The sequence below is a fragment of the Girardinichthys multiradiatus genome, chromosome 23 (assembly GCF_021462225.1).
Source record: "Girardinichthys multiradiatus isolate DD_20200921_A chromosome 23, DD_fGirMul_XY1, whole genome shotgun sequence".
Taxonomy (NCBI): Eukaryota; Metazoa; Chordata; class Actinopteri; order Cyprinodontiformes; family Goodeidae; genus Girardinichthys; species Girardinichthys multiradiatus.
Window position 1 is genome coordinate 36,533,716 of NC_061815.1, and position 25,869 is coordinate 36,559,584.

At 41.6% G+C, this 25,869-nt stretch overlaps 1 protein-coding gene across 4 annotated transcripts in view; it reads left to right on the top strand.

Annotated features, from left to right (window-relative positions):
- The window catches only part of med12 (mediator complex subunit 12), a 65,384-nt gene that overhangs the window by 12,316 nt on the left and 27,199 nt on the right, over window positions 1-25,869 (top strand). For 3 of the 4 annotated variants that reach the window (XM_047353266.1, XM_047353267.1, XM_047353269.1), the window contains exons 6-15: window positions 16,975-17,085; window positions 19,466-19,738; window positions 19,844-19,990; window positions 20,323-20,422; window positions 20,510-20,646; window positions 20,887-21,018; window positions 22,069-22,195; window positions 22,412-22,641; window positions 22,732-22,791; window positions 22,886-23,059. In XM_047353266.1, the coding sequence (XP_047209222.1) occupies window positions 16,975-17,085; window positions 19,466-19,738; window positions 19,844-19,990; window positions 20,323-20,422; window positions 20,510-20,646; window positions 20,887-21,018; window positions 22,069-22,195; window positions 22,412-22,641; window positions 22,732-22,791; window positions 22,886-23,059 (1,491 nt within the window). The remainder of the gene's footprint in view (window positions 1-16,974; window positions 17,086-19,465; window positions 19,739-19,843; window positions 19,991-20,322; window positions 20,423-20,509; window positions 20,647-20,886; window positions 21,019-22,068; window positions 22,196-22,411; window positions 22,642-22,731; window positions 22,792-22,885; window positions 23,060-25,869) is intronic. The other variant, XM_047353268.1, reaches the window with a different exon arrangement.

Consider the following 25,869-nt stretch of genomic DNA (forward strand, 5'->3'; position numbering starts at 1 on the left):
ATGCACACAATACTTGGTCGGGAATCCTTTGGCAGAAATTACTGCTTCAATGCGGCGTGGCATGGAGGCAATCAGCCTGTGGCACTGCTGAGGTCTTATGGAGGCCCAGGATGCTTCGATAGCGGCCTTTAGCTCATCCAGAGTGTTGGGTCTTGAGTCTCTCAACGTTCTCTTCACAATATCCCACAGATTCTCTTTGGGGTTCAGGTCAGGAGAGTTGGCAGGCCATTTGAGCACAGTGATACCATGGTCAGTAAACCATTTACCAGTGGTTTTGGCACTGTGAGCAGGTGCCAGGTCGTGCTGAAAAATGAAATCTTCATCTCCATAAAGCTTTTCAGCAGATGGAAGCATGAAGTGCTCCAAAATCTCCTGATAGCTAGCTGCATTGACACTGCCCTTGATAAAACACAGTGGACCAACACCAGCAGCTGACACGGCACCCCAGACCATCACTGACTGTGGGTACTTGACACTGGACTTCTGGCATTTTGGCATTTCCTTCTCCCCAGTCTTCCTCCAGACTCTGGCACCTTGATTTCCGAATGACATGCAGAATTTGCTTTCATCTGAAAAAAGTACTTTGGACCACTGAGCAACAGTCCAGTGCTGCTTCTCTGTAGCCCAGGTCAGGCGCTTCTGCCGCTGTTTCTGGTTCAAAAGTGGCTTGACCTGGGAATGCGGCACCTGTAGCCCATTTCCTGCACACGCCTGTGCACGGTGGCTCTGGATGTTTCTACTCCAGACTCAGTCCACTGCTTCCACAGGTCCCCCAAGGTCTGGAATCGGCCCTTCTCCACAATCTTCCTCAGGGTCCGGTCACCTCTTCTCGTTGTGCAGCGTTTTCTGCCACACTTTTTCCTTCCCACAGACTTCCCACTGAGGTGCCTTGATACAGCACTCTGGGAACAGCCTATTCGTTCAGAAATTTCTTTCTGTGTCTTACCCTCTTGCTTGAGGGTGTCAATAGTGGCCTTCTGGACAGCAGTCAGGTCGGCAGTCTTACCCATGATTGGGGTTTTGAGTGATGAACCAGGCTGGGAGTTTTAAAGGCCTCAGGAATCTTTTGCAGGTGTTTAAAGTTAACTCGTTGATTCAGATGATTAGGTTCATAGCTCGTTTAGAGACCCTTTTAATGATATGCTAATTTTGTGAGATAGGAATTTTGGGGTTTCATGAGCTGTATGCCAAAATCATCTGTATTAAGACAATAAAAGACCTGAAATATTTCAGTTAGTGTGCAATGAATCTAAAATATATGAATGTTAAATTTTCATCATGACATTATGGAAAATAATGAACTTTATCACAATATGCTAATATTTTGAGAAGGACCTGTACAAATTCAGGATGCTGACCCATACCTCCCTGCTGCGCTTCCTACGTCCCGGCAATTGGTTTACTTCAATCGACCTCAAGGATGCTTTTTTCCACATCCCCATATACCCACCACACAGAAAATATCTCAGATTTGCATTTCAGGGAAACTGTTACGAATACCTCGTACTCCCTTTTGGACTGTCTCTGAGCCCCAGAGTGTTTGTGAAGTGCACGAAGGCTGCTGTGGGTCCGCTCAGGAGGCGGGGCATCCGCGTGGTGATGTACATAGACGACTGGCTGATCGCCTCGTCCTCCCACCAAGAAGCTGCAGACCACACAGCTGTATTAGCACAGCACATGATGGATCTGGGTTTCCAAATAAATGTGGAAAAGAGTGTCCTGTTTCCTTCTCAACACATATCCTTCATAGGTCTCTCTAAACTCAGTCCAGGCCAGAGTGAGACTAACACAGGACAGAGTGAAAACCATGCTCGACTGCTTGTCCATGTTTCACAGAGGAAATCTGGTATCGTTCACACTCTGCAGAAGGCTTTTGGGGCTGATGGCTTCAGCATTAGTAGTAGTCCCGCTGGGACGTCTCCACATGAGAGGGATCCAACGATGGGTGGCCTCTCATCAGAGGCTGAACCCACACTTCCATCAGAGAGTGAGGGTCACCACAGCCTGCACAAGAGCACTACGTCCTTGGCGGGATGCCGATATGCTGACACAGGGTGTTCCGATGGGAGTCGTGCAAAACAGAAAGGTGGTCACGAAGGATGCCTCCCTGTTGGGCTGGGGAGGTATATGCGAACGACAAATGGTGAATGGGTCTTGGGGCCCAAACATGCTGTCAACTCACATAAATTACCTGGAGCTGATGGCTGTTCACTTGACATTAAAACATTTTCTCCCTGTCCTGAGGGGACACCGCGTGTGGATCAGAACAGACAACACCACTGTGGTGGCTTATATCAACAGGCAGGGAGGTCTGAGGTCACTGAGGCTCCACAGGTTGACTCACAAACTAATAATTTGGAGCAGCAGACATTTTCTGTTACTGAGAGCCACTCACATCCCAGGAGTACTGAAATGTGGAGCAGACCTTCTATCCAGGGGGAATCCTCTGTATGCAGAGTGGAAGCTCCATCCGGAGGTGGCCAGGCTGGTCTGGCAGAAGTTCGGTCAGCCATCAGTGGACTTCAACATTGGACCATATCATCCGCCTTCCCCTGACCTCTTCTCACCATCCACCTGAACGTCCTCATTCTCAGAGAACCACTTCAGTCCTGCATCACCTACAGGATACAACATGAAATATCTACCGCTTTCTCCAGACCTCTGCTCACCATCACCGCTATTCATGGCTGAGTCTGTAGACGCGAATGTCCTGCCTGAAGACATGAAGGTGGTCGTGGAGGAGGAGGTAGCCACCGGCTACTCACCCTCTACCGAAGCCCCTACACAAACCCTGGAACCGATGGAGGGCCTTCAGCTGAGGATGAGAGTAACCAGGAGGACAAAATTGACGGTTGATTCTCAACCACCCTCATCAATACGGTGAAAACAGCGATACTTCATTTATTCAACATAGCCTCTTTGAACTATCTCAGAGAAACCTGCTATGGATGTATAACGAACCACCCGAGGCAGCGTCAGCACCATTGCCTGGAGGTATTGGGGGAGGATTATTACCAAGTCAACTTTCAACGCATCGTACGACAACTCGTAACCCCCAAACTCGTTCCTGCTATTCAGAATCTTCTGGTACTTCGACGCATACAAGCGGATGACTTCAGAGTGAAGACGATTGCCAAGACGGTTTTATATGAACTGAAATCGGTACAAGGCATCCACAGTGCAATAGCGCACGTTTATGATCGCATGGTCGATGAGAAACATCTCAAACAACTTAACTCTGTTTCAGAGTGCTATGGACTGACAAACTGATCTCACATGTTTGATGACTTGTTGTAACATTTATTTATTTTTTTTGTATTCCAGTACTTTAATTAATCTGCATTATATGATTTTTCTTCTTTTTTTTCTTTTTACTATTAAATACAATTAAAGTAGGAACATAGTAACCTTTCCCAGAAGTGTTGTTTAAAAGCTAGTAGTGTTTGAATTCATCTGCATTAATCTGCATTTTATCTGATTTAGTTTTTTTGTTTTTTTAATATTAAATACAAAAAATACAAAAAATAAGGATAAATCTACCCTCCTGTGTGTTTTTTTCTCATTATTTAACAAGTAATCGGCAGAGTGAGCATAAGGCGGAGATGGCAGGAAGACGGCTGATGAAGAAAGTATATTATAGCCCTTCAAATCCGGGAAGTTTTGGGGGTGTAGATAGGCTGAGGAGGGTTATGCAAGATGAAATGGGAAAGAAGGTTGCGGTTGAAAAAGTTAAAGATTTTTCATCAGAAGAAGATACCTATACTCTACATAAACCTGCAAGAATAAAGTTCCCGAGAAACAGAGTTTTTGTCACCAGACCATTGAGGCAGTTCCAGGCTGATCTCTGTGACATGCAAGCTCTGGCCATGGAAAATGATGGTTATAATTATTTATTAACAGTCATTGACATCTTTTCAAAAAGGGCGTATGTACGAGTTTTGAAGAGGAAAACAGCCGCTGAGGCGGTAAAGGCATTTGAATCAGTTTTTACAGAAAGTCAGATCCCCAAAAAACTTCAGACTGATGCCGGTAAAGAATTTTTTAACAAGAAATTTAAGGTTTTAATGGAGAAACACGGTATTAAACATTTTGCCACAGCGAGTGAAGCAAAAGCTTCAGTGGTCGAGAGATTTAACCGCACATTAAAAACAAGGATGTGGAGATATTTTACAGCTAACAATACCCGGCGGTACGTCGATGTACTGGAAAACCTAGCTAGAAGCTACAACCATTCCTACCACTCCAGCATTAAAATGAGCCCTATGGAAGTGACGTCAGAAAATGCCTTTCAAGTGTTTCAGAATCTGTATGATGTCAAGTCCAACAGATATTGCAAGGACTCAGTGACAACGTTTAAACAAGGGGATCTTGTCAGAATATCCAAGGTCCATGGAGTGTTTGACAAAAAATACGAACAGAGTTTTACGGATGAAGTGTTTACAGTGTATGAGCCGATACCCCGATATCCTCCTGTATACAAACTCAAAGATTTGGATGGAGAACCTATCGAGGGTTCCTTTTACGCTGAGGAACTTCAAAAAGTAAAAATATTTAACGACAAGATGTATCAAGTGGAAAAAATATTAAAACGACGTACGGTCAAGGGAGTCAAACAGGTTTTTGTAAGCTGGAAAAACTGGCCTGAGAAATTCAACAGTTGGATCAAGTTTGATGAACTTTGAAACGTATAAAAAAGTTTGCACTAAACCTCACAGTTGACACAGCATCATGAACCGTCAGGTAGAGGATGATGGCTTTTACGTTACTCTTCCATCTAATGCTAGCATGGAAGTGTTTAAAAATAATACCAGTTCAAGTTTCCGTGTAAATTTAGCTCAACATATTGATTTAGAAGGCCAATGGATGGTTGCATTAGCAGAGATTTCATACCCTCATACATGGCATAATTTACCGGATTATGATGCCTACTTTGAATGGAGGAAGGTTGGTGATGTGGAGATCAATACGCAAAGGATCAGAAGTGGCTACTATAACAGCGTTATTCAACTCGAGACAGAGATGTAAATGTTTTTCAAAAAATTGAAATCGGGTTTACGCATTAAATTCAGCAAAGTTCAAAAGAGATTTGCATTTCAAGCAAACAGTCCGTATGAAATACGCTTCTTCAGCACTCTAGCTTATATGATGGGCGTGAAACCAGGGGAATGGATTCATGTTTCTGAACCAAAACTGGCTCCTTTTCCGGCGGATATAAAGGCTGGTTTCTATCACCTATACTGTTACAGCGACGTGGTCAGCCCTCAAATAGTAGGCGACACTTTTGCACCTTTACTGCGGGCCGTCAAAGTACAAGGCAAATTCAGTGATATGATTACTCAGACGTTTAACCCCGCCCACTACCTTCCAGTCTCCAGAAGACATATAGAAAATATCAATATAGAAATTAAATCGGACCAAAACGTTCCTGTAAATTTCATCTATGGAAAGACCGTCATAAGACTACACTTCAGACCAGTGATATCACAACGTAGCCTGAGATAAATGTTATTTGTATAAACTATTCCAGAGATATGTATATAAGCTCTAAGACTGATTGGTTATCATTCATATTCCCCTGGTCCTTCAACACTGTGCACCAAGCAGGCAAGAGAGAACATGGCACAGCTAAGTCTGAGACGTGATCCAAATCGCTTTGTAAATTACTATGTAAGTCAATCAGGCGGTAATCTGCCAGGGTTTTATGGGGCCCCAGTCATGTACGGACGCGGAATTGGATCATTATTTTCAAAATTATTCCGCTTCGTATCCCCTCTGGTTAAAAAAGGATTTGCAATTGCAAAACCCCATCTTAAAACGGCTGCATCAAATATCGCTTCGGATGTCATCGGTAGAGCCGTGAGTAAAATGAGTGGTTCTACACACACCGACGGTCAAGAAGGTTCAGGAATTATGGTTTTATCCAAAAGACCCAGAACAAGACCCCCTGGTGATCGTTTAAGGACGGTTAAAAAACAACGACAAACGCAAAAAAGGAGATCAGTCGGAGCTGACAAACGAAGAGGAAGGAAGTCATCCGCATGTTTTGATATATTTAAATAATGGCTCTTTTTCATAACAAATCATCAGAGTGCACACTGGCAGAGTTGGACTTATTTTCTGCCCCGATGACGCAGCTATCGATCGAAGATAAAATTTACACCGAGATCCAGCCTTTATCAGCAATAACCGATGGAGGCCCGATCGAGTTTTTCATTCCGGGAGACGGAGAAAAGTATCTGGATCTCAACGATACGCTGTTGCATCTCAGAGTGAAAATTACTAACGAGGATGGAACAGACCTGCCAGATGATGCACCTGTAGGGCTCATCAACTACCCGTTAAACACCATCTTCAGTCAGTGTGATGTCACTCTCGGAGACCGAATGATTTCACAAACCAGCGCTACACATCCATATAGAGCCATGATTGAGACATTGTTAAACTTTTCTGAGGATTCTTTAAAAACCCAGTTTAGCTCTGGTCTTTTTTATAAAGACACTGCAGGTGCTCTGAACTCTATTGTTACAACTAACGTCCCTATCCAAGGTCTTAACAGCAGAGCAGGCTTTACGGCAAATTCCAGGGAGGTACATCTCCTAGGCCCCCTGCATGCAGACATATTTTTCTGTGAGAGACTTCTTTTAAACTCTGTGGACCTCAAAATTAAACTTACAAGAGCCAACGATGCCTTTTGTCTCATGGCAGCAAGAGACTCCACTTACAAACTCAGGATATTAGGAGCATCTCTTTTCATCAAAAAAGTTACCGTCTCTCCAGCTGTACGACTGGGGCACGCTTCAGCTTTAATGAAGGCAAATGCTCTCTATCCACTTTCACGTGGATTCAAGGGTATGCAACCAAGAGAATCTTTTCTTAGGCGTCTTTCCCAAGTATGTGGTGATTGCGTTACTGGATCATGACGCTTTTACAGGAACACGCAATCTCAATCCGTTTGACTTTAATCATTTTGATATGGAATATTTAGCTTTGTGTAAGGATGGCAGAAAAATTCCTGCTAAAGCCTTCCAGCCCAATTTTAACCAAGGTCATTCAGTGAGAGAGTATTACAACTTGTTTACGGCTACAGGACGACATCTAAAAGATCTTCCACTGAGTATAACACGTCAGGAATTTAATCAAGGATACTCTCTATTCACATTTAATCTTAACCCGGGCGAGGACACAAATGCTCTATCTCCAGTTTCCAGTGGAAATTTAAGATTGGAAATGCGCTTCAGAAACCCGTTGCCTCATACCACCACGCTGATCATCTACGCTTGTTATGACTCTATTTTAGAGATTGATTCAAAGAGGCGTGTGCTGGTGGATTATTATTAATCTAATCAGACATGAATAATCATGAAATTGAGAGCCTGATGCGTCATCTGCTGGGAGATTTGTTTTGTGGTATGTGGCTGTGCGACCAGCTGCCACTGCTAGCTGAGAAATTCCCAGGGCCAGCCTACTTTATTGTGAATACACATCCTTCACACATGCCGGGAGAACACTGGTTAGCTCTGACTTTGGATGAGAATGGTCAATCCAGCTTTTTTGACTCTTATGGATTCTCTCCAGATTTCGAGTTCTACCCGTCAAGCATTGTAACATTTTTAGAAGACAGTCAGTCAGTCATTGTCTACCGCTTATTCCATAGTGGGTCGCGGGGGAGCTGTTGCCTATCTCCAGCAGTCTATGGGTGAGAGGCAGGGTACACCCTGGACAGGTTGCCAGTCCATCGCAGGGCAACACACAAACAACCATGCACACACTCATTCATACACCTAAGGGCAATTTAGAGTTACCAATTAACCTAACAGGCATGTCTTTGGACTGTGGGAGGAAGCCGGAGTACCCAGTGAGAACCCACGCATGCACAGGGAGAACATGCAAGCTCCATGCAGAAAGACCCCCGGCCGGGAATCGAACCCAGGACCTTCTTGCTGCAAGGCAACAGTGCTACCAACTGCGCCACCGTGCAGCCCTTTTTAGAAGACAGATCCTCAAAAATATTGTATCATAATAATCAGCTTCAAAACACTCTGTCCACTGTGTGCGGTCACCATTGCATTTTTTATCTATGTCATAGAGCGTGCGGATTAACACTCTGCAGCAAGTGTTGTCGAAATACACCGGAGATGTGATTAAGAATGATTTAATGGTATCTAACTTTGTGAAAAAATATCAGAAATGTGTCGTTAATCAAAGTTGTACATTTTATACTCACGGAACATGCTCTTTGGAGATATTTATGGATTGTTATGGAATTTAAATTCTTTTTTTTTTTTTTCATTGTTTGTTTTTTTTTCTTCTTATGATTTAATATTTGTGTAATGATATCATATGTTAGTGTGTGAAGTAGAGAACGAAGTTAGACTTGAAAAATATAATCAATAAATATTTTATTGAATAAAAGAAATAGGCCACATGTTTCATTTTCTTATAACGGTTTATGGTGAAAATGTAATCCATCCATGGTAGTGTCGTCTTACAAAGAGACCTTTTTGATCTCCCATCAGCATTTTTTGGATCTTCCAGCTCAGATCTCGACCAGTAGGGAGAATGAGTTATCTGCCTTCTTCTTTTTCTTCTCTGCTTAACGCTGGGGGGTACCCCCATTTTCAATCGATGTACCCTCTGTTTTGAAACATCTATATTTTTCACGAGTATAAGGGTTAATGACTGAAGATATAGGGATGTTTACCTCTGACAAGGTGTGTAGAAAGTCAGACCATCCTCGGGTTTGTGATGCTCCAGATTTTTTAAACGGAAGCATGAGATTTTTCAACAAATCTCACTTTTATAACATTTCTTTTAAATACAAATTCACCTCGCGAAGTCCAACTCTCACTTCTTTCGGATAATTTCTTCAAAATGTACTCGGCATTTTTACGGTTGTGTTTAGGTAGGCTTTTCAGTACTTCCGTAAGAACCTGATCCTTAGGGGCCTCGTCCTGCCCTGGGCCTTGTTTTTCTTGGGACCGCTCATGTTCAGGAACCTCTGTGTCACGCTGCAGCGTTAAACTTACCCGCTGTTTTTCTTCTTTGACACCTTGCTTAAGTAAAGTCAGATACCTCTGGAGAAGAGCATCGTATCTCTTGATTTTTTTCATAAGAAGTCAAACCTGGCTTGTTTAATATCGCTCTCATTTCAGCATCCAAATTCTCCTCCGCCGTCTGTCTGATGGACGTGTCTGACTGGGTCAGACGCTTGAATTGATGAGGTGAAATGAGAAACATTTTCTGCGATGTTCTGAGAGACATTATCTCCTGATGATTCCACCCACTAGATCACCAATCAAGGGAGCAAGAGCCGTTAAGATGGGAAGGATAAAACCACCTCGTTGCTTTTTGAGAGCCAGCTGTTATATGAATAATGGTACATTCCTTTTTATACGCGCAGACATGATGACTTACTTTGTTCTGGGCACGTACACAGCAGGCCACTGCTGAGGAAGTATCCCCGTTCTCAGTCTGAAATGTTCTGGGCAGGTAGGTGTAAAATCGATGATTAAATATCCATGAGCTTCTCTCGTTGCGTCTTCAAAACTCTCCAAGAAGAGACCCTTTTGAGATGGAAACATTTGGCGGGCCAGTATATTCAGCTGGAGTTTATCTCTCGGGTTCTTAAACAACACCATATAATTAGCGTTCAGGCTAATGGTGCGACTGAACCTTCCTTGATGAAAAACATTCTGAGTCAGCATCATAACGCTCATATTACGATGGTGACGAAACTAGGTAAAGACTTTCATCACGTTTTCATCATCTGAGGCTTGAGCGATAACATCGTCTAGAATAATCAGATGATTCTGGTCAGGAGGAAACAGGTTTTCATCTTCAAAAGAATGAGGCAATCCTTCCACAAAGGTAATATTTTTATTCATCTTCTGCAATTCAGCATACATGGGTTGAAAAGATGTGTAAATCTATACAATATTTTCTGGAACGATATCCATGACATGATTACAGTTTTGTAAAATACGTTTTATAAAGAAAGTTTTCCCGCAGCCGCTGGGTCCAACTATCATACATGAGAAAGGTGCTCTAAATCTAGGATCAAAATCAATCTCCTGTGAATCCATGTAACTTTTTATTTTATTTCTTCTTCAACTCTAATATCCGAAAGGCAGAGTTGTCCCGTCAGAAAAAAGACGTCTCTTATCATACACCAGTCGAAACCTTTTAAGAAATGTCGCGTTTGTCAAACGGAATCTCTTTTTATCCCTCCTGATCGTGTGTTGAGGGATTTCAATGACACCCTCACTTGACCCCTGTAAGTAGCCCTCGACCAGCCCTTTGATGCTGTCAAAATTGACCCTCTCGCTGCATTCATGCGTCTGAGTGATGCCTTTAGCACGTATCACTACTTTTTTACGGTTTTTAGTTTGGTATGCATAACTCTTGGGTCCTGTCGATGCAAACTCCGAAATGCTGTCACCATCTAACTCGTCAGTAAGATCACCCAGATAATTCCCCAATTCCAGAGGAGTTTCACCACTTTACTCGAGAACATGAAGCTGAAAAATTCTTCAGGGTTAGTGATGACCGTGGTCTGAGACAGATCACTTCTTTGCGCACATTTCCCCCAAAAACTGTTTAAACACGATTTTGCAACCTGCCTTTTGGCAGGATTCACCTCAATTTTCTCAGGGTCTAATTGGATGCCCTGATACAGTTTGTAGTCGCTTATATACTTTGACTTACTCTCCTGATCCACTGTTTCAGACGGATAGCCTGAAGCCTCCTGCTTACCCTTTAAAAAGCAATGAATGTAACCTTTAAAGATTGTATCACTGCTCTTTTCAAAATGCCACACCTCTGTGATTTTAGCAAGACGATAACTACACTCCAACGCTTTACAGAGTTCTACACTCACCCATACACCCGTCAGAGCTCTGTCCTCATCATTATGCATGCAGGGACCTGACTGGTTATTTATTTCAGCGCATGTGCGGCAGAGAGTGAACACAAGTTTACCTTGGGATGTTCTGTAAGGTAAAACAGGGAACAACAAGTTACGTGGTGGGTAGACCACAGCTTTGATTATCCCGAAGTAGCTGCTGGGGTCATCAAAATCTTTGTAAATGATGGTGGGGTGTCCGAGGGGAAAAACGCAGTTGGCGTTTACAGAAGGGTACAGAGATGTGTAATCCACATAGTGTACAGTTTCACCCGGTCCCGCTGTGTACCTCAACCTCATAGGACAGGTGCGTCCACCATACAGCGCATCCCGGGGGGATAGCGGTTCGGGTGCATTAACTTTCTCAAGAAAGCTGATCACCCCTGGGTCTGATTTTTTCATTTCAATCCACTCATGCTCCCATATGACTTCGAGACGAAGGCCGTACACAGTTTGTAACACCTTGCTTCTCTCAACAGTGGCTGGGTAAAACTGTTCAAATGCGACCCCTCTCAACGGACACTTGTCATGAGGCATGTAACACTTTTTACAGCCGTGGAAAAAACAGCCGTAAAATTCAAACGCAACTTTGACACCGTTAATCTCTGCATACCCATCCACTGAATATGGGCCGATTTTCCTTTCACCCCTATTTAATGCATGCTCGATAAATATGGCTCTGCTGTCTGCAATCCAGCCGAGCCATTGAATGGATGCGCTAGAGAACGTTTTACTGCTACGTCTGTAGTCCAGAGGTGATGGAATGGCTAAGGTTTGAGGAGGAAGGAAATTGGTTACAAAAACCTTCATGCAGGCTGATGCTATTGTGATACTTTTAAACGGATCCACACTTGTCTCCTTAAAGAACTCGTCTCTGAATTTTAAGCATCCTTGAGAAAGAATTTCAACGTAATTTTTACAATAACGAATAGCTTCTTTCTTAAAGTCAAAGACCTCTTTGCTCGCTTCTCTGTACCAGCTGCTAAACACCTGTTGTTCTTGAACACTCATGCGTTCTACAGCGTAGCAGGATGGAGGAGGAAAAGGCCCCACATACTGGAGATGTTGTTCAGAGGAAAATAGGTGGGGAAAAAAACCCTTGCTTTGATCGGTAAAGCCTAACGCTTTCGGCATGGCACTAAGCTTCATGCACATGAAGGACAGGCTATCAATGTATTTTAACCTGTAATCAGGGTCGGTTAAACAGAGAACTTTACTTCCTAGCATGACGAGATGAGGTTTAATGCCTAACTGCAGCATTGCTGTAAGGATCAGGTAACCATCATACCCCCGCGCATTGTGCGCTATTAAGGTGAAGCCTCTGTACTTCGGCCTCCTGAAATGCAGGAGAAATTTTTGGGTGCAATTCAGTCCATACGCGTACCATTCATCACCTTTCAACGTTTTAGCACAGACCAGAAAGGGGGTATGCACGCCGCTCTCATTGACGAGGCATTCGAAATCATAAAAAATCAGTTTATCATCAAGCTGATTAATTGCACTGCAAGGCTGAATGTAACACTTATGATCATCGCATGTAATGTCTAGGCCGGGAGGTACATTTTCACCGCAAATACTGCATTTTACATTACACACGTGTGGTTTATTCGGTTTACTGATTGGAATAACGTATATCCGTTTGCATACTTTACACAGTTTTACCAACTCACAGTCACTCATAGGCCTGTCAGCACTATTTCTGATGCGCGGTTCCCTGTGTCTGCTGAAACATGAGGAATTACGACAGATTCTTTGACAGCCTGCACAGCTTACAGGATTGCTAATTTCTTGCATACATTTATATGTTCGACACACTGGACAATAACCTTCTCAATGGTGTGTATTTGCATTATCATAGCTGGCGTAACAGTAATTACAAATATATCTGCACCCCATAAAACCTTTGAGATTTTTTATCCCATAGTAATGACCTTGAAATAACAGCAAAAACAGAGGGTTTGAACGATCAGGGAAACTGGTCTCAAATTTACACAGAGCAGTAGAGCCCGTGGTTCTGTGAAACACTACAATTTTTCTCTTCAGAATGGTTTCAAATTTACCAATATCACTAAAAGTAACTGCTGTTTGCTCGTCGAGGCCTGCCTGATGCTGCCATCTCCTCCCCAGTTCTACAGCACGGTGATCCGTGAGCTCAGGATCAGAGACGTGTGCGAGGCTGATTGCAAAACATAACTGATTACCGGTATTGTTTATAATATACAAATGACGCATTTTCTTATTAAACAGTTCACAGTCTAACGTTCCTGCAGCTTTACGCTTAGAACCTCCTGCTGGGTCATTAACAACCTGAAGAACAAATTCCATGTTATTTTCTACAGGTATATTTGCATTCGATTGTACTAAATCGTCGAGGAAGTTCTCGAAAGCAGGCAGGATCATATTTCCATCATCTGTAACAGTAAATGTGATGTGACGATTGAGATTTTCACCCACTAATTCCAGCTGTACAACGTCGTTACGTCTGGTTAAAGATCTTGCAGCGTCGGCTAATTTAATGAGAATACGCATGATGTCTGTATAGAATGCGGCTAAATCTGGAACGTTACTTGGACAGGGCGGAGGTATGGTAAAAGGCCTCCTTATTTCATGGTTATTAAAATGTTCACGTTCAACCACGGGTGGTGGATCTCGCCCTATTTGATCAGAACTAACCGCTACTTCCGTATTGAAATAACCCCCGTGCTGATCTGCGGCGCGTGACGTAGAAGGATTTTGATGACTGTCAGGTGAATCATTTTGCTGAATGCTGCTGTGTGGAGACAGTGCTCTATTTAAATCTTCAAGAGCCTGATTGATTACGTTTAAAAAGTCACCGTGCCGATCTTCATTTATTACATTTTCACTGTTAGCAGGAGATGCATTTAAAACGATGTTATCTGCTACTTCTGCATTAACGGGAATTTCGTTAAGTTCAATAACTAAATTTCTTATTTCATCCAGGGCAAGTCTGATTCGGTTATCCATTTCTATGAACATAAGAAAAAAATAAAATAAAACTAACCTACAGAAAAAAAAAAAAAAAACAGTGATCAGTTCAGTTTAAAATCACCTTGATGTCACCAAAATGCTTCTTTAACAGAATCTGACATGCTGCCAGAAGCGTTAACGATGAGGCCTTATTACGAAGATCCCGTGAGGCTGTAGAGACTGTCTTCCTGCGTTGTCCGTTTCTGTAGCCAATCTGTCCTACCATCAACGTTACCTCTGTAAGGAGAATGAACAAAAAAACATAAATAAATAAAAATATGTTTATATATATATATATATATTGAAATAAACACATTAAAACTGAAAAAAAAGGGGAATTCAAATTAATTCAGTATGTATGAATTAAAACGTACCGTTCATTAAACCTCTCACTAGCGTAGCTCTGCTTTGTAGCGCAGAGAGTCGCTGTCTTTTGGCCGGGGTTAAATATTTTGTAAAAACAGAAGACAATAAAAGTTATCTTACGCTGCGCAGCACAGCGTTCATAAATAAACGATAATAGTTTTTAAAATACACAAGTTTTTTTTTTTTTAAGGGGAAAAAAAACAAACAAAAAAAAAACAATTGTTTTTTTATCTTACTCCGATTCTGTGCGGTAAAACCTCCAGATTTTGCTTCTTGTTGGACTGAAACGGTGCCTCTCTGCTGAAAGCTGTCTTGATCTTTGAAAAGCGACCTTCTGGTGGGCGGATTCAGTGTGGCATCTGTAAACAGGTTTATATGGTATTTTATTGAACTATGCTTAAAATACATATATATTGTTGTTTTTATTTTATTTTTATTTTTTTTCTACCCTGCTGCTGCTGCTCGACAGCTGTGTCTTCCACAGAGCTCTCTGTCGAATCTGTAAACAGTTTTATCTGAGGTTTAAAACAAAGTCTCTAATAACACATAAATAAAATACATTCACTCTCAAAGAAAAACAGTTAGTTCTTAGGACTTACTTTCTGGAGGTGCCGGTAACTTATCCGGTGTGTCTTCAGGGGAAATTATGATAATTGGTGGAGGAGTATTCAAAGAATCAGTTTTAATTTCTGTGTTAGAAGAAAGTTCAGATGTTGTTGGGGGTTTTTCTTGTTTGGAAATAATTCGCCTTCTCAATTTTGACTGTCGATTCCAGCCGCTGAATCCTCCAACTTGATCATTCGGGTTTACCTCTCTCATCAAATCTATAAATTGAAACATTGTCAAGGGTTAACTATAATATATATATATATATATTTTATTGCATTTAACATTTACTCACTATATTCTGATTGTGTCAAGATGAAATCATCAAGGTCATCAGCGGTGGGTTCTATGACAAAGAAACAAATATATATATATATAAACAATATTAGAACATTCACATGCATTTAATGATTTCTTAAAGATGAATACTTACTTACTTACTTACTTTTAAAGATGTCATTGTACTTTTGTGAATTATTAGAAGTAGAAGCCACAATTTCCAGGTTTCCTGATTTATTTACCGACATCTTTTCTTGTCAGTACTGGTATTTTTCAATGTAACAAGTGTTGTGTTTCAAAGACATTCAGCATTTGAAGACCCTGACACTGAGGTTAACCAATGAAACAGCCCCCGAACAACATTTACTCACAGTATTTATACCAGAACATGACAGTGTTATCTGTTGTGGAATTTTCCTAACCATCAAAACGTCTGATAATGGTTTTTGCAACTTTCTCCAATAACACAGAGGTTCGGTGGGGTGAGGCAATCCAAATGGCAGTGTTATCTCAACTGCAAAGACTCTGTTTTAAGACCAAAACCCTTCTTGAGTTCAAAGGTGATATGTTATCTAAGAAACAGACCTAACTGCCCTTCCTGACATCGCCCCTAACAGATGGATATAGAATAACTGTAACCCCCTGAATAACCTTTTACTCTAAGATGAAAAAAGTAAATGTTTTAGAAAAGCTACAGGTAACTAAAATTATCATTCCTTTTTCCTAAAATGGAGTCTCTCATGATTCAAAACAAACACGTCATTGCTAGAGTCAATTTATAACTTGGAAACAGTATACTGAGGGATTGTAAAGTTTTTTTTTTTTTTCTGTTAATCTCATATTCGTCTTACCTCTTTCATCTGCTTTCCTGTCTGTTGACGCAGAAGCTGAAGGTTTTCTCGTTCCATCGATGTAGGGAAGCACTATCTTTTATTTACTTTTTTAGGTCTTTTCTATTTTGAACTGATTTAGACGCTCATATATTCAACAAATAGGTCCTGCTGTAAAGCAAAATGAACTTACAATTCTGTCAGGTTACACAGTTCATTTATTAGGATTTCATGTGATAGGTCAACATTAAGTTGATTATACCCTTAAAATATAAAAGGATGCATGTCTTTTTGTTTTTAGATGTATTAACGCCTGAAAAACATACAGATTATTAATAACACCCTTAAACACACCCCCTGTGTTTTAATTGACTCATTTAAGGTATCGCCCCTAATGTCGACAACCAATCAGCATCCACTGTTACGCCCCTTGGACCCCCCCCCCCCCCCCCACCCACCTGTCAAAAGGTTTGCCGAAAGGGTGTACTTAAAGTCTCTGCTGGCTCATTCAGTACTCGGTGTGGCACCGAGCGCTATAGTGAACTGTGATTGATTGTTTTACAATCTGCTGACATGCAGTGTGTAATCTGCTGAGCAATACGGGAGGCAGTATATTTTTGTTCCCAATGTGAGACACGAAACGAATGCTATGAAAGAGAACTTTAGGTTACTTTCGTAACCCCGGTTCTCTGAGTAGCATGAGTGAGTGTCTCACCAAGTCACCCTCCTTGCTTTGACGTTGCGAGGAAGAGGTGAATGTTTTTGAATAAACTATCAGTGCAGCGACAGGGGGGAAGGGACCCTGCCCTCTCTGCCAGACTGACAGGCTTATTTCCAGCCAATCGTGGCTGGCGTAATGCAATAGGAGCTTCTGATGAGGTCACGCCGAGGGCGTTCCCAATGTGAGACACGAAATGAATGCTACTCAAAGAACCGGGGTTACGAAAGTAACCTAAAGTTTTTATTTATTTAAAGGTATTAACAATGTTTATTTTTTGCATCCAGGATGGTATGTTGGACAGGCATGAGTTCCTGACTTGGGTGCTGGAGTGTTTCGAGAAGGTTCGTCCAGGTGAAGACGAGCTTCTCAGACTTCTCCTGCCCCTCTTACTACAGGTAAAAACAAAGTACAAGTACAAATGAAGTTCATGTAGGAGGTATACAGTGCCTTGTAGAAATATTGATACCTCTTAAACCTGTTCAGATGTCTTCATGTTACCTCCATTAACTTGAGTGCATTTAATCGGGAACTTTGTAATCGACCATTTCCAAGCATTGCAGAGAATAATACAAGGTTCTGAAGTTTAGTGTGCTTTTGTATTCAGCAACACAAGGCATCGCTTTGAAATAAATTTGGCTCCATTTATATTCTCTTGGGATAGATCTCTAGCACTTTTGCTTATTTGGAGACTTTAATTTTTCCCCATTCTTCTATGCAGAAAAGCTCAAATTTATCTGATTGTTTGGAGAACCTCTTTGCTCTTCCTGCAGATTCCAAATTAGATTTAAGCCAGGATCTTGACTCTGTCATCCTGGTACATGAGTGTACTTTATATATAGATATATAATTGTTATTCTGTTGCTGAAAACTGATCTTGATTAGCCTTAATTTTCTGAACACTTACCTTTGTGTACCATTACTTAGTGCTCCCACTATTCTCCATGAGCTTTAACATCTCAGCCAATCAGAAAGTCTGGTCAAGTATGTAGTAAACATGGAGAGCATGAACGCATGGCAATTAAAAAAATTATATCTTGCCCAATATTGCATCATAGCAGCACTTTGCAAGTGGGATATTGAGCAAACTGATATTGCAAATATGAGTATTGCGATTCTCTACATTGTGCAGCTCCAAACTAAATCACTACTTTGTATCTCTGGCTGTATGTTAAAGGTTGATGTCCTGCTGGAAGGTGAATGTCTTCCCCCCTTCCAGCTCAGATCTCGACCAGTAGGGAGAATGAGTTATCTGCCTTCTTTTTCTTCTCTGCTTAACGCTGGGGGGTGTACCCCCATTTTCAATCGATGTACCCTCTGTTTTGAAACGTCTATATTCTTCACGAGCATAAGGGTTAATGACTGAAGATATAGGGATGTTTACCTCTGACAAGGTGTGTAGAAAGTCAGACCATCCTCGGGTTTGTGATGCTCCAGATTTTTTAAACGGAAGCATGAGATTTTTCAACAAATCAACTTTTGTAACATTTCCTTTAAATACAAATTCACCTCGCGAAGTCCAACTCTCACTTCTTTCGGATAATTTCTTCAAAATGTACTCGGCATTTTTACGGTTGTGTTTAGGTAGGCTTTTCAGTACTTCCGTAAGAACCTGATCCTTAGGGGCCTCATCCTGCCCTGGGCCTTGTTTTTCTTGGGGCCGCTCATGTTCAGGAACCTCTGTGTCACGCTGCAGCGTTAAACTTACCCGCTGTTTTTCTTCTTTGACACCTTGCTTAAGTAAAGTCAGATACCTCTGGAGAAGAGCATCGTATCTCTTGATTTTTTTCATAAGAAGTCAAACCCGGCTTGTTTAATATCGCTCTCATTTCAGCATCCAAATTCTCCTCCGCCGTCTGTCTGATGGACGTGTCTTACTGGGTCACACGCTTGAATTGATGAGGTGAAATGAGAAACATCTTCTGCGATGTTCTGAGAGACATTATCTCCTGATGATTCCACCCACTAGATCACCAATCAAGGGAGCAAGAGACATTCACCTTTCCTGCTGGAAGGTGAATGTCTTCCCCCAGTCTCGACTCAGTTGTAGCCTCCTACAGGTTTTCTGTTAGAATTGCCCTGCATTTAGCTTCCTCCATCTTCCCAAATGGATGAAGAACATCCCCACAGCATGATGTTGCCACCGATGTGTTTCACTGCAGGGATCTGCAGTGGTAATTTCTGCTGCATTTTGCTTTTTTCATATAGGTCAAAAAAGTTCAGTTTTGTTCCCATCAGACCAGTTCACCTTTTTTCATATGTTTGCTGTGTCCCCTACATGGGTTGTGGAAAATTGTCAACAGGTATTTTAATGGTTATATTTCAACACTGACTTTCTTCTTGCCATTCTTCTTAAAAGGCCAAATTTATGGATTGCACAAGTAATGGTTGTCCTGTTGACAGATTCTCCCATCCGAGCTGTGGATTTCTGCAGCTCCTCAAGAGTTACCAGGTGCCTCTTGGCTGGTTCTCTGATTGAGGCCATGTCTTGGTTGGTTTCATTGTACCGTGACATGTGAAAAGGGGGCATGAATACTTTTGCAAGGCACTGTACGATCTGATTGCACAGAGCTGCTGTTGTGTCAGGCTTCCACAGCTGTGAACAGTCAGTCCATCATGTTTGATGTTTTTCATCTGGTGACATCTGATGACCCTTGCTACCAGCACCCTCTGGGGGCCCACAACAGCCCTTTTTTGTTTCTTCTCTGAAAGCTTTCTGGTTTTAGTGGACACTCAGCAGGCATGGCTAATGCTGCAAATCTCTCATCTCTGCCTCAGTACTCAGGAGAATTTGTACAGTCTGCTTATTTATCACGAAGACTGGCTTACTTCTGCACACGCCGCCTCAACCTGTTGCTAAGCGACGGGAGCCTGTGCCCTGGTGCAGGGGGTCACGCGGCGCACGGCATCCTCACGCAGCAAGGCAATGCACTGCCCTCCACCCCGACCTCGCAGCCTGCTGGAGGGAACCAATCCCAGACGCCTTTCACAGATTTCTACGTTTGCCCACAGCACAGGCCTCTGGTTTTTGGCCTCAGCTGCATGTTACAGGTACTTCATCTTATTTTATTGGTATATAATGTCAGTTTCTATGTTTGTTTTTTAGTTTTTCTAGAAACTACATTTTTCTTTCCACTTTTGTTTTCATCTCTTTAGAGTATAGTTCTGTGCTGCCCCAGTGCTTTGGTGTGGCATTACTCATTAACAGACAGCAGAAATAAGACTGGATCACCCCTGGACCTCCTGCCCATCGCCCCCTCCAGTCTGCCAATGCCAGGAGGCAACACTGTCTTCACACAACAGGTACCTCCTGCGGTAGATTAGTTATCACTTTTATTTTATTTTCAAATAGCCACCTTGTTTTTGTATGCTGCATATATATTTGTACATTAAGTTGTCGAATAAATAGTAAACACAGCAAATTATTACAATGAATCAATGGTGCATAAGAAAGAGAACAAGAAATATTGCAATGCTTGAGAGAAATGACAACCTTTCCATTATTGCCCATCAATGCATAACAAACATTTTATCCCAAATAAAAATGTTCTTCTGATTTAGTCCTTATAAAACATGAAAGTTTTCTATATTTCTGTTTGTCTATGACATGCTCTAATTTTAAATTCACTTTGCAGGTTCGTGCAAAGCTGCGAGAAATCGAAGAGCAAGTTAAGGAGCGAGGCCAGGCCGTGGAGTTCAGGTGGTCGTTTGATAAGTGCCAGGAGACCACTGCAGGTAAGACCGATGTGCTCCTTTATCCTTGCAGACCTTTTTTTTATCTCAAGATGCTGGAACAGGATTATATGATATACTGTTTTGTAGGGTTTACTATTGGGAGGGTTCTCCACACCCTGGAGGTTTTGGACAACCACAGCTTTGAGAAATCGGACTTTAACAACTCCCTGGATTCGCTGTACAACAAGATATTTGGTTCTGGCCAGAGTAAGGATGGCCACGAGGTATGAATAGATTCTCTTCATGAGTGTTTCATTATGCAAGTAATATAACTTGAAATCTTTTCAGTGAGAGATTAAAATAGGGGTTTAGGCTAATGGGAAATATATGGCCAGTGTTAAAACCCACTTCATTATTTCTAAATGAACTGAAAAGAAATTAAATGAGTTTGCCGCCTAGCTTGTGTGGAAGAGCCACTAAGTGAATGTTTTTTCATCTTGCCTTTTACTACTGTTTCTGTCCAGATGTCGCCCGATGACGACGCAGTGGTGACCTTGCTGTGTGAATGGGCGGTGTGCTGTAAGCGCTCGGGCAGACACAGGGCCATGGTGGTGGCCAAGCTGCTGGAGAAGCGACAGGCTGAGATCGAAGCCGAGGTATGAGGCACAGCACCCTCTAGAAAACTAAAAAAAGCACATCACTCTGAACACACCATCCCTACTTGGGAATATGGATGGAAGGTGGGTAGAGCTAAACAGCAATCCTGGAATAAAACCTATTAAACTATGCAAAAAATGTGAGACTGGGGTAGAGGTTCATCTTCCAGCAAGAGGACACTAAACAAGCAGCCAGAGGTGCTATGGAAGGCTTTGGATCAAAACATGTTCATGAGGTAAACTGGCACAGTCAAAGTCCTGACCTATATCTAATTGAGGATCTGTGGCTAGACTTAAAATTGCTTTCCACAGAGGCTCTCCATCCGGTCTAACTAATTTGCAAAGAAAAATGGGCAAAAATTTGAGCTTCTGGTGTTCAAAGTTAAAAGACATGCACCTATAATTGCAAAAAAAGTAAACGAAAGATCAGGGTTTTTGAATACGTTTGCAAGACAATGTGCATAAAATGACTCCTAGACAAACTGACTTGATTTGACTTGTTACTTGACACAACAATTTCCCATTTACAATTAAGAAAGCTTACACAATTTCTCTGGTTGGAGCCAAAGGCTGCTGAGGTGCATGTGATGATTCTTTGCTGAAGGAAAAGATATAAACAAACCAAACCTTGATTTTATTGTATAGAAGCATCATTTAAAGGATGTTTAGGGTGGAGAAAATGAAAAACAATCCATTCTTGTGAAGTGGAAAACTTTAAATTTGAAATATTGACTTCCTATATATTGAATTATGAAATGGGCAGAAGATTTTCAAGATCTTCTCATATTGAGTAAGACCATATCTGTAAGTTTTGAACTTGGTTTGGAAAAAACAAGATATTTTTATGGATCATTTCTTGGAGTTGGCAAGGATCTCGGTGTTTTAGGGATGATATATACAAGGTCAATATGTCTAAAAGGCCATTTAAATCTTTGAAGGTGAGTATTTCTTTTTTTAAATCATTGAGTCAGAGCAGGGAATGTAAGCACAGGGGTGTGTTTTTGATTCTTTGTTTGACACAAAAATCATGTTGCTGTGTTGTTTTTGCAGAGGTGTGGTGAGTCAGAGGTGGTGGATGAGAAAGGCTCTGTGTCGTCTGGCTCCCTCTCAGCTGCCACCCTCCCAGTCTTTCAGGATGTTCTGCTGCAGTTCCTTGATACGCAGGCCCCCACGCTTAGTGAGTCTTTCTTTATACCGATTATTCCCTGCTGTTCCCTTTGCCTTCCCCTTCTTTTATTCTAAATCGCGTCACATTTGATTTTTGCATAACATTTGAGGAAACTCAATATCTTTGGTGTGGTCTGATTTCATTTAGTTTATTTTAAGTGTTTCAGCAGGGAAGAGCCCATTTTAAATAATTTAAATGCTTTTTATTTTTTTTGCCAATTTACAGCAGAGCCAGGGAATGAAAGCGAGCGAGTGGAGTTCTCAAACCTGGTCCTTCTTTTCTGTGAGCTCATCCGACACGACGTCTTCTCCCACAATATCTACATGTGCACGCTGATTTCCCGCGGTGACCTGGCTTCTGACTCCCACCTGCCGCGTCCGCGTTCCCCCAGCGACGAGACCTCTGATGAGTCAGAGCGCAAAGAGCAGGATGCAGGCAGCAGTGTCAAGATGGAGGTAAGTTGGAGGCATCTGTTTGAAGCTGTGTAGCTTTTGAAAGCAACTGCTTGATGTAAAAAAAGTAACCTGACACCGTTTGTTTAACAGGATACCGGTCTGTCTGAGTCCATGGAAATTGATCACAACTCCAGTGCAAACTTTGATGAGGTAAAAAATCATCATCATTAAATCTTCTCTGATTTACTTGTAAAGCTCTCAGATGAAACAGGGTAAGGTGATTTCAGGTTCTCTTTTTATGCAGATGTTCTCTCCTCCAATGCATTGTGAGTCCAAGGGGAGCCCATCCCCGGAGAAGCCTGCTCAGGAGCAGGACGGTAAGAGCACCTGTAAGGACAAAGGCATGGACCCCGCCTTCCCTCAACTGTACGAGCAACCCCGGCATATTCAGTACGCCACACACTTCCCTATTCCACAGGTAAGGAGGGCTCACTGTCTGGCCTTAAGCAATAAACAAAAAGAGATCACTAATGATATTCGTATGGCTTTAGATAATGGACTTGTGTCTGTTCTGGTTCTGTTAGATCTCAGTGGTGCATTTGATACCATAATATTCTCTAAAAAGGGATATGCTGTAAGGATCAGGGGAACAGCGCTAGGCTGGTTTAAATCTTATCTGTCTGACAGATTCCAGTTTGTTCATGTAAATGATAAATCATTTTTAAACTTCAGGGTTAATTGTGGAGTACCACAGGGTTCAGTACTTGGGCCAATTCTCTTTACAATATATATGCTTCCAATAGGTCAAATTATTAGGCAGCATAGAATAAATTTTCACTGTTACGCTGATAATACTCAGCTTTACTTATCCATAAATCCTGATGAGCCCAACCAGTTAGACAGACTACAAGCATGTCTTGAAGACATAAAAACTTGGATCACTTTAAATTTTTTGCTTCTAAATTCAAACAAGACAGAAGTTGTCGTCTTTGGACCGGAGTCTTTAAAAAAGAAACTGCTTAGTCAATCAATTAACCTGGATGGCATTAAATTGACCTCCGATAATAAAGTAAAAAACCTTGGTGTTATTTTTGACCAGGACATGTCATTTAAATCCCATATTAAACAGGTTTCTAGGATTTCCTTCTTTCACCTCCGGAACAAAATTAGAAATATCCTATCTAGGAGTGACGCTGAAAAACTAGTCCATGCATTTGTTAAATCAAGGCTGGACTATTGTAATTCGTTACTATCAGGATGTCCACAAAATGCAGTTAAAAGCCTTCAGCTGATTCAAAATGCCGCAGGAAGAGTTCTGATGAAAATTAAAAAGAGAGATCATATTTCTCCTATTTTAGCTTCCCTTCATTGGCTCCCTGTTAAATCCAGAATAGAATTTAAAATTCTCCTCCTCACATATAAAGCCCTTAATGATCTAGCTCCATCATACATCAGAGATCTGTTTGTTCCATATGTTCCTAACAGAGCACTTCGTTCTCAGACTGCAGGTTTACTGGTGGTTCCTAGAGTCTCTAGAAGTAGAATGGGAGGCAGATCCTTTAGTTATCAGGCTCCTCTCCTGTGGAACCAGCTCCCAGCTTTAGTCCGTGAGGCAGACACCCTGTCTACTTTTAAGGCTAGGCCTAAAACTTTTCTTTTGATAAAGCTTATAGTTAGAGTGGCTTAGTTTATCAGGGAGGGAGCCTTCCTCCCTCCCTGTTGGTTGGAGTAAGGGGGGAGTCAGGTTTAGCCTAAACCGGCTCAGTTATGGTTGAGGTGAAAACACACCCTCCATTTCTGCTACCTGTATGACCCCTTCTCTTTTCCAATGGTTATAATCAGTCTGACAGAGGGAGGTATCCCAATCATTGTGGTTTTTAGTATAACAATGACCATCAGTGGGACCCTTTGTGGGATTCCTTGAGACGACATTGTTGTAAATAAGCGTAGTTTAACCAAATAATCTGAACTGAAACTATCTGTGTAGTTATGCTGCTATAGGCTTTGGCTGCTGGAGGACATAACGACCACTTTCACCCTCTTCGCTACATTTTCACACTACTCTCCAATTTTGCATTATTTGCTGTTATTTCTGCTTTTAACTTTGTTTGCTTTTAACTCTCTTTTCTCTTCCTAGAAGCTACACCTGGCCTGGCTCTGTGTCTGCCTGTGACACCTTTCTGGAGAGGGGCATCGTCCGAGCTTCTGCTGGCAACAACTTAATGCTCACCCTCTACCGATGATCCACATAGCCCTGTCTTTTAGTGTTTAACCCTTTCTCTCTCCTAGACATGGAAATTGACTGAGCTTTTACTGTAACTAATTATATGTGCTTTCTTTCAGACTCTAACCTTGAAAACTGGGTCAGAGTTTATCTGCTCTTTCTTTCTAGATGAAACGACTAAAGGAGCTACATCCATTAACATTTACTTTTCCTTCCCATAGAAAGTACTCCTGGATCAGTGGTTCTTTGTTCTTTTTGTGTCTCTGCTCTGTTCTCTCTAACCCCCAGTCGGTCATGGCAGATGGCCACTCACACTGAGCCTGGTTCTGCTGGAGGTTTCTTCCTGTTAAAAGGGAGTTTTTCCTCTCCACTGTCGCTACATGCATGCTCAGTATGAGGGATTGCTGCAGTCAACGCCAGTGACTGTCCACTGTCTCTACATGCTCATCCAGGAGGAGGGAATGCTGCAAGTCACTGACTGGATGCAATCTGCTGGGTTTCCTTAGACAGAAAAACTTTTTATCCAATTTGAATAAATAACTGAGTGACTGCACTGTTCAATGATTAGGATTAATTAGAATGTATGTACCTGACTGTTGTGAAGTGCCTTGAGACAACATGTGTTGTGAATTGGTGCTATATAAATAAAACTGAATTGATTATTTCTGAACCGGTGTCACAAATCTGATCTTGATACTGTTGGTGTAGGTGTGAAAATTGAGGATATTAATCAGAAAAGCAAGGTTCCAACTAAGTCTTTCACAGGTCTAGATGAGTATGAAAGGAGAAAATAGAGTATGGAGAAAAGTATGTTTTTTTTCCCAAAGTTTTTGGGGTTTTTAATGTGATGAAAAGGGGGCAAAAATTTACAAAAAATATAACTATTTTTTTCAATACTTTTAAAAGCCAGTTCGGAGATTACTCGTATTTTTTCTTGTTTGTTTTTTACTTTTTCTACCAGCCAGTTGCTTGTATTGTAAGTTTCAGAAAAATTAGGTTTTGTGTGGGATGTTTAAAAAAAACAAATACACACAGAATGTGAACCTTAATCATCTAAAGAAATG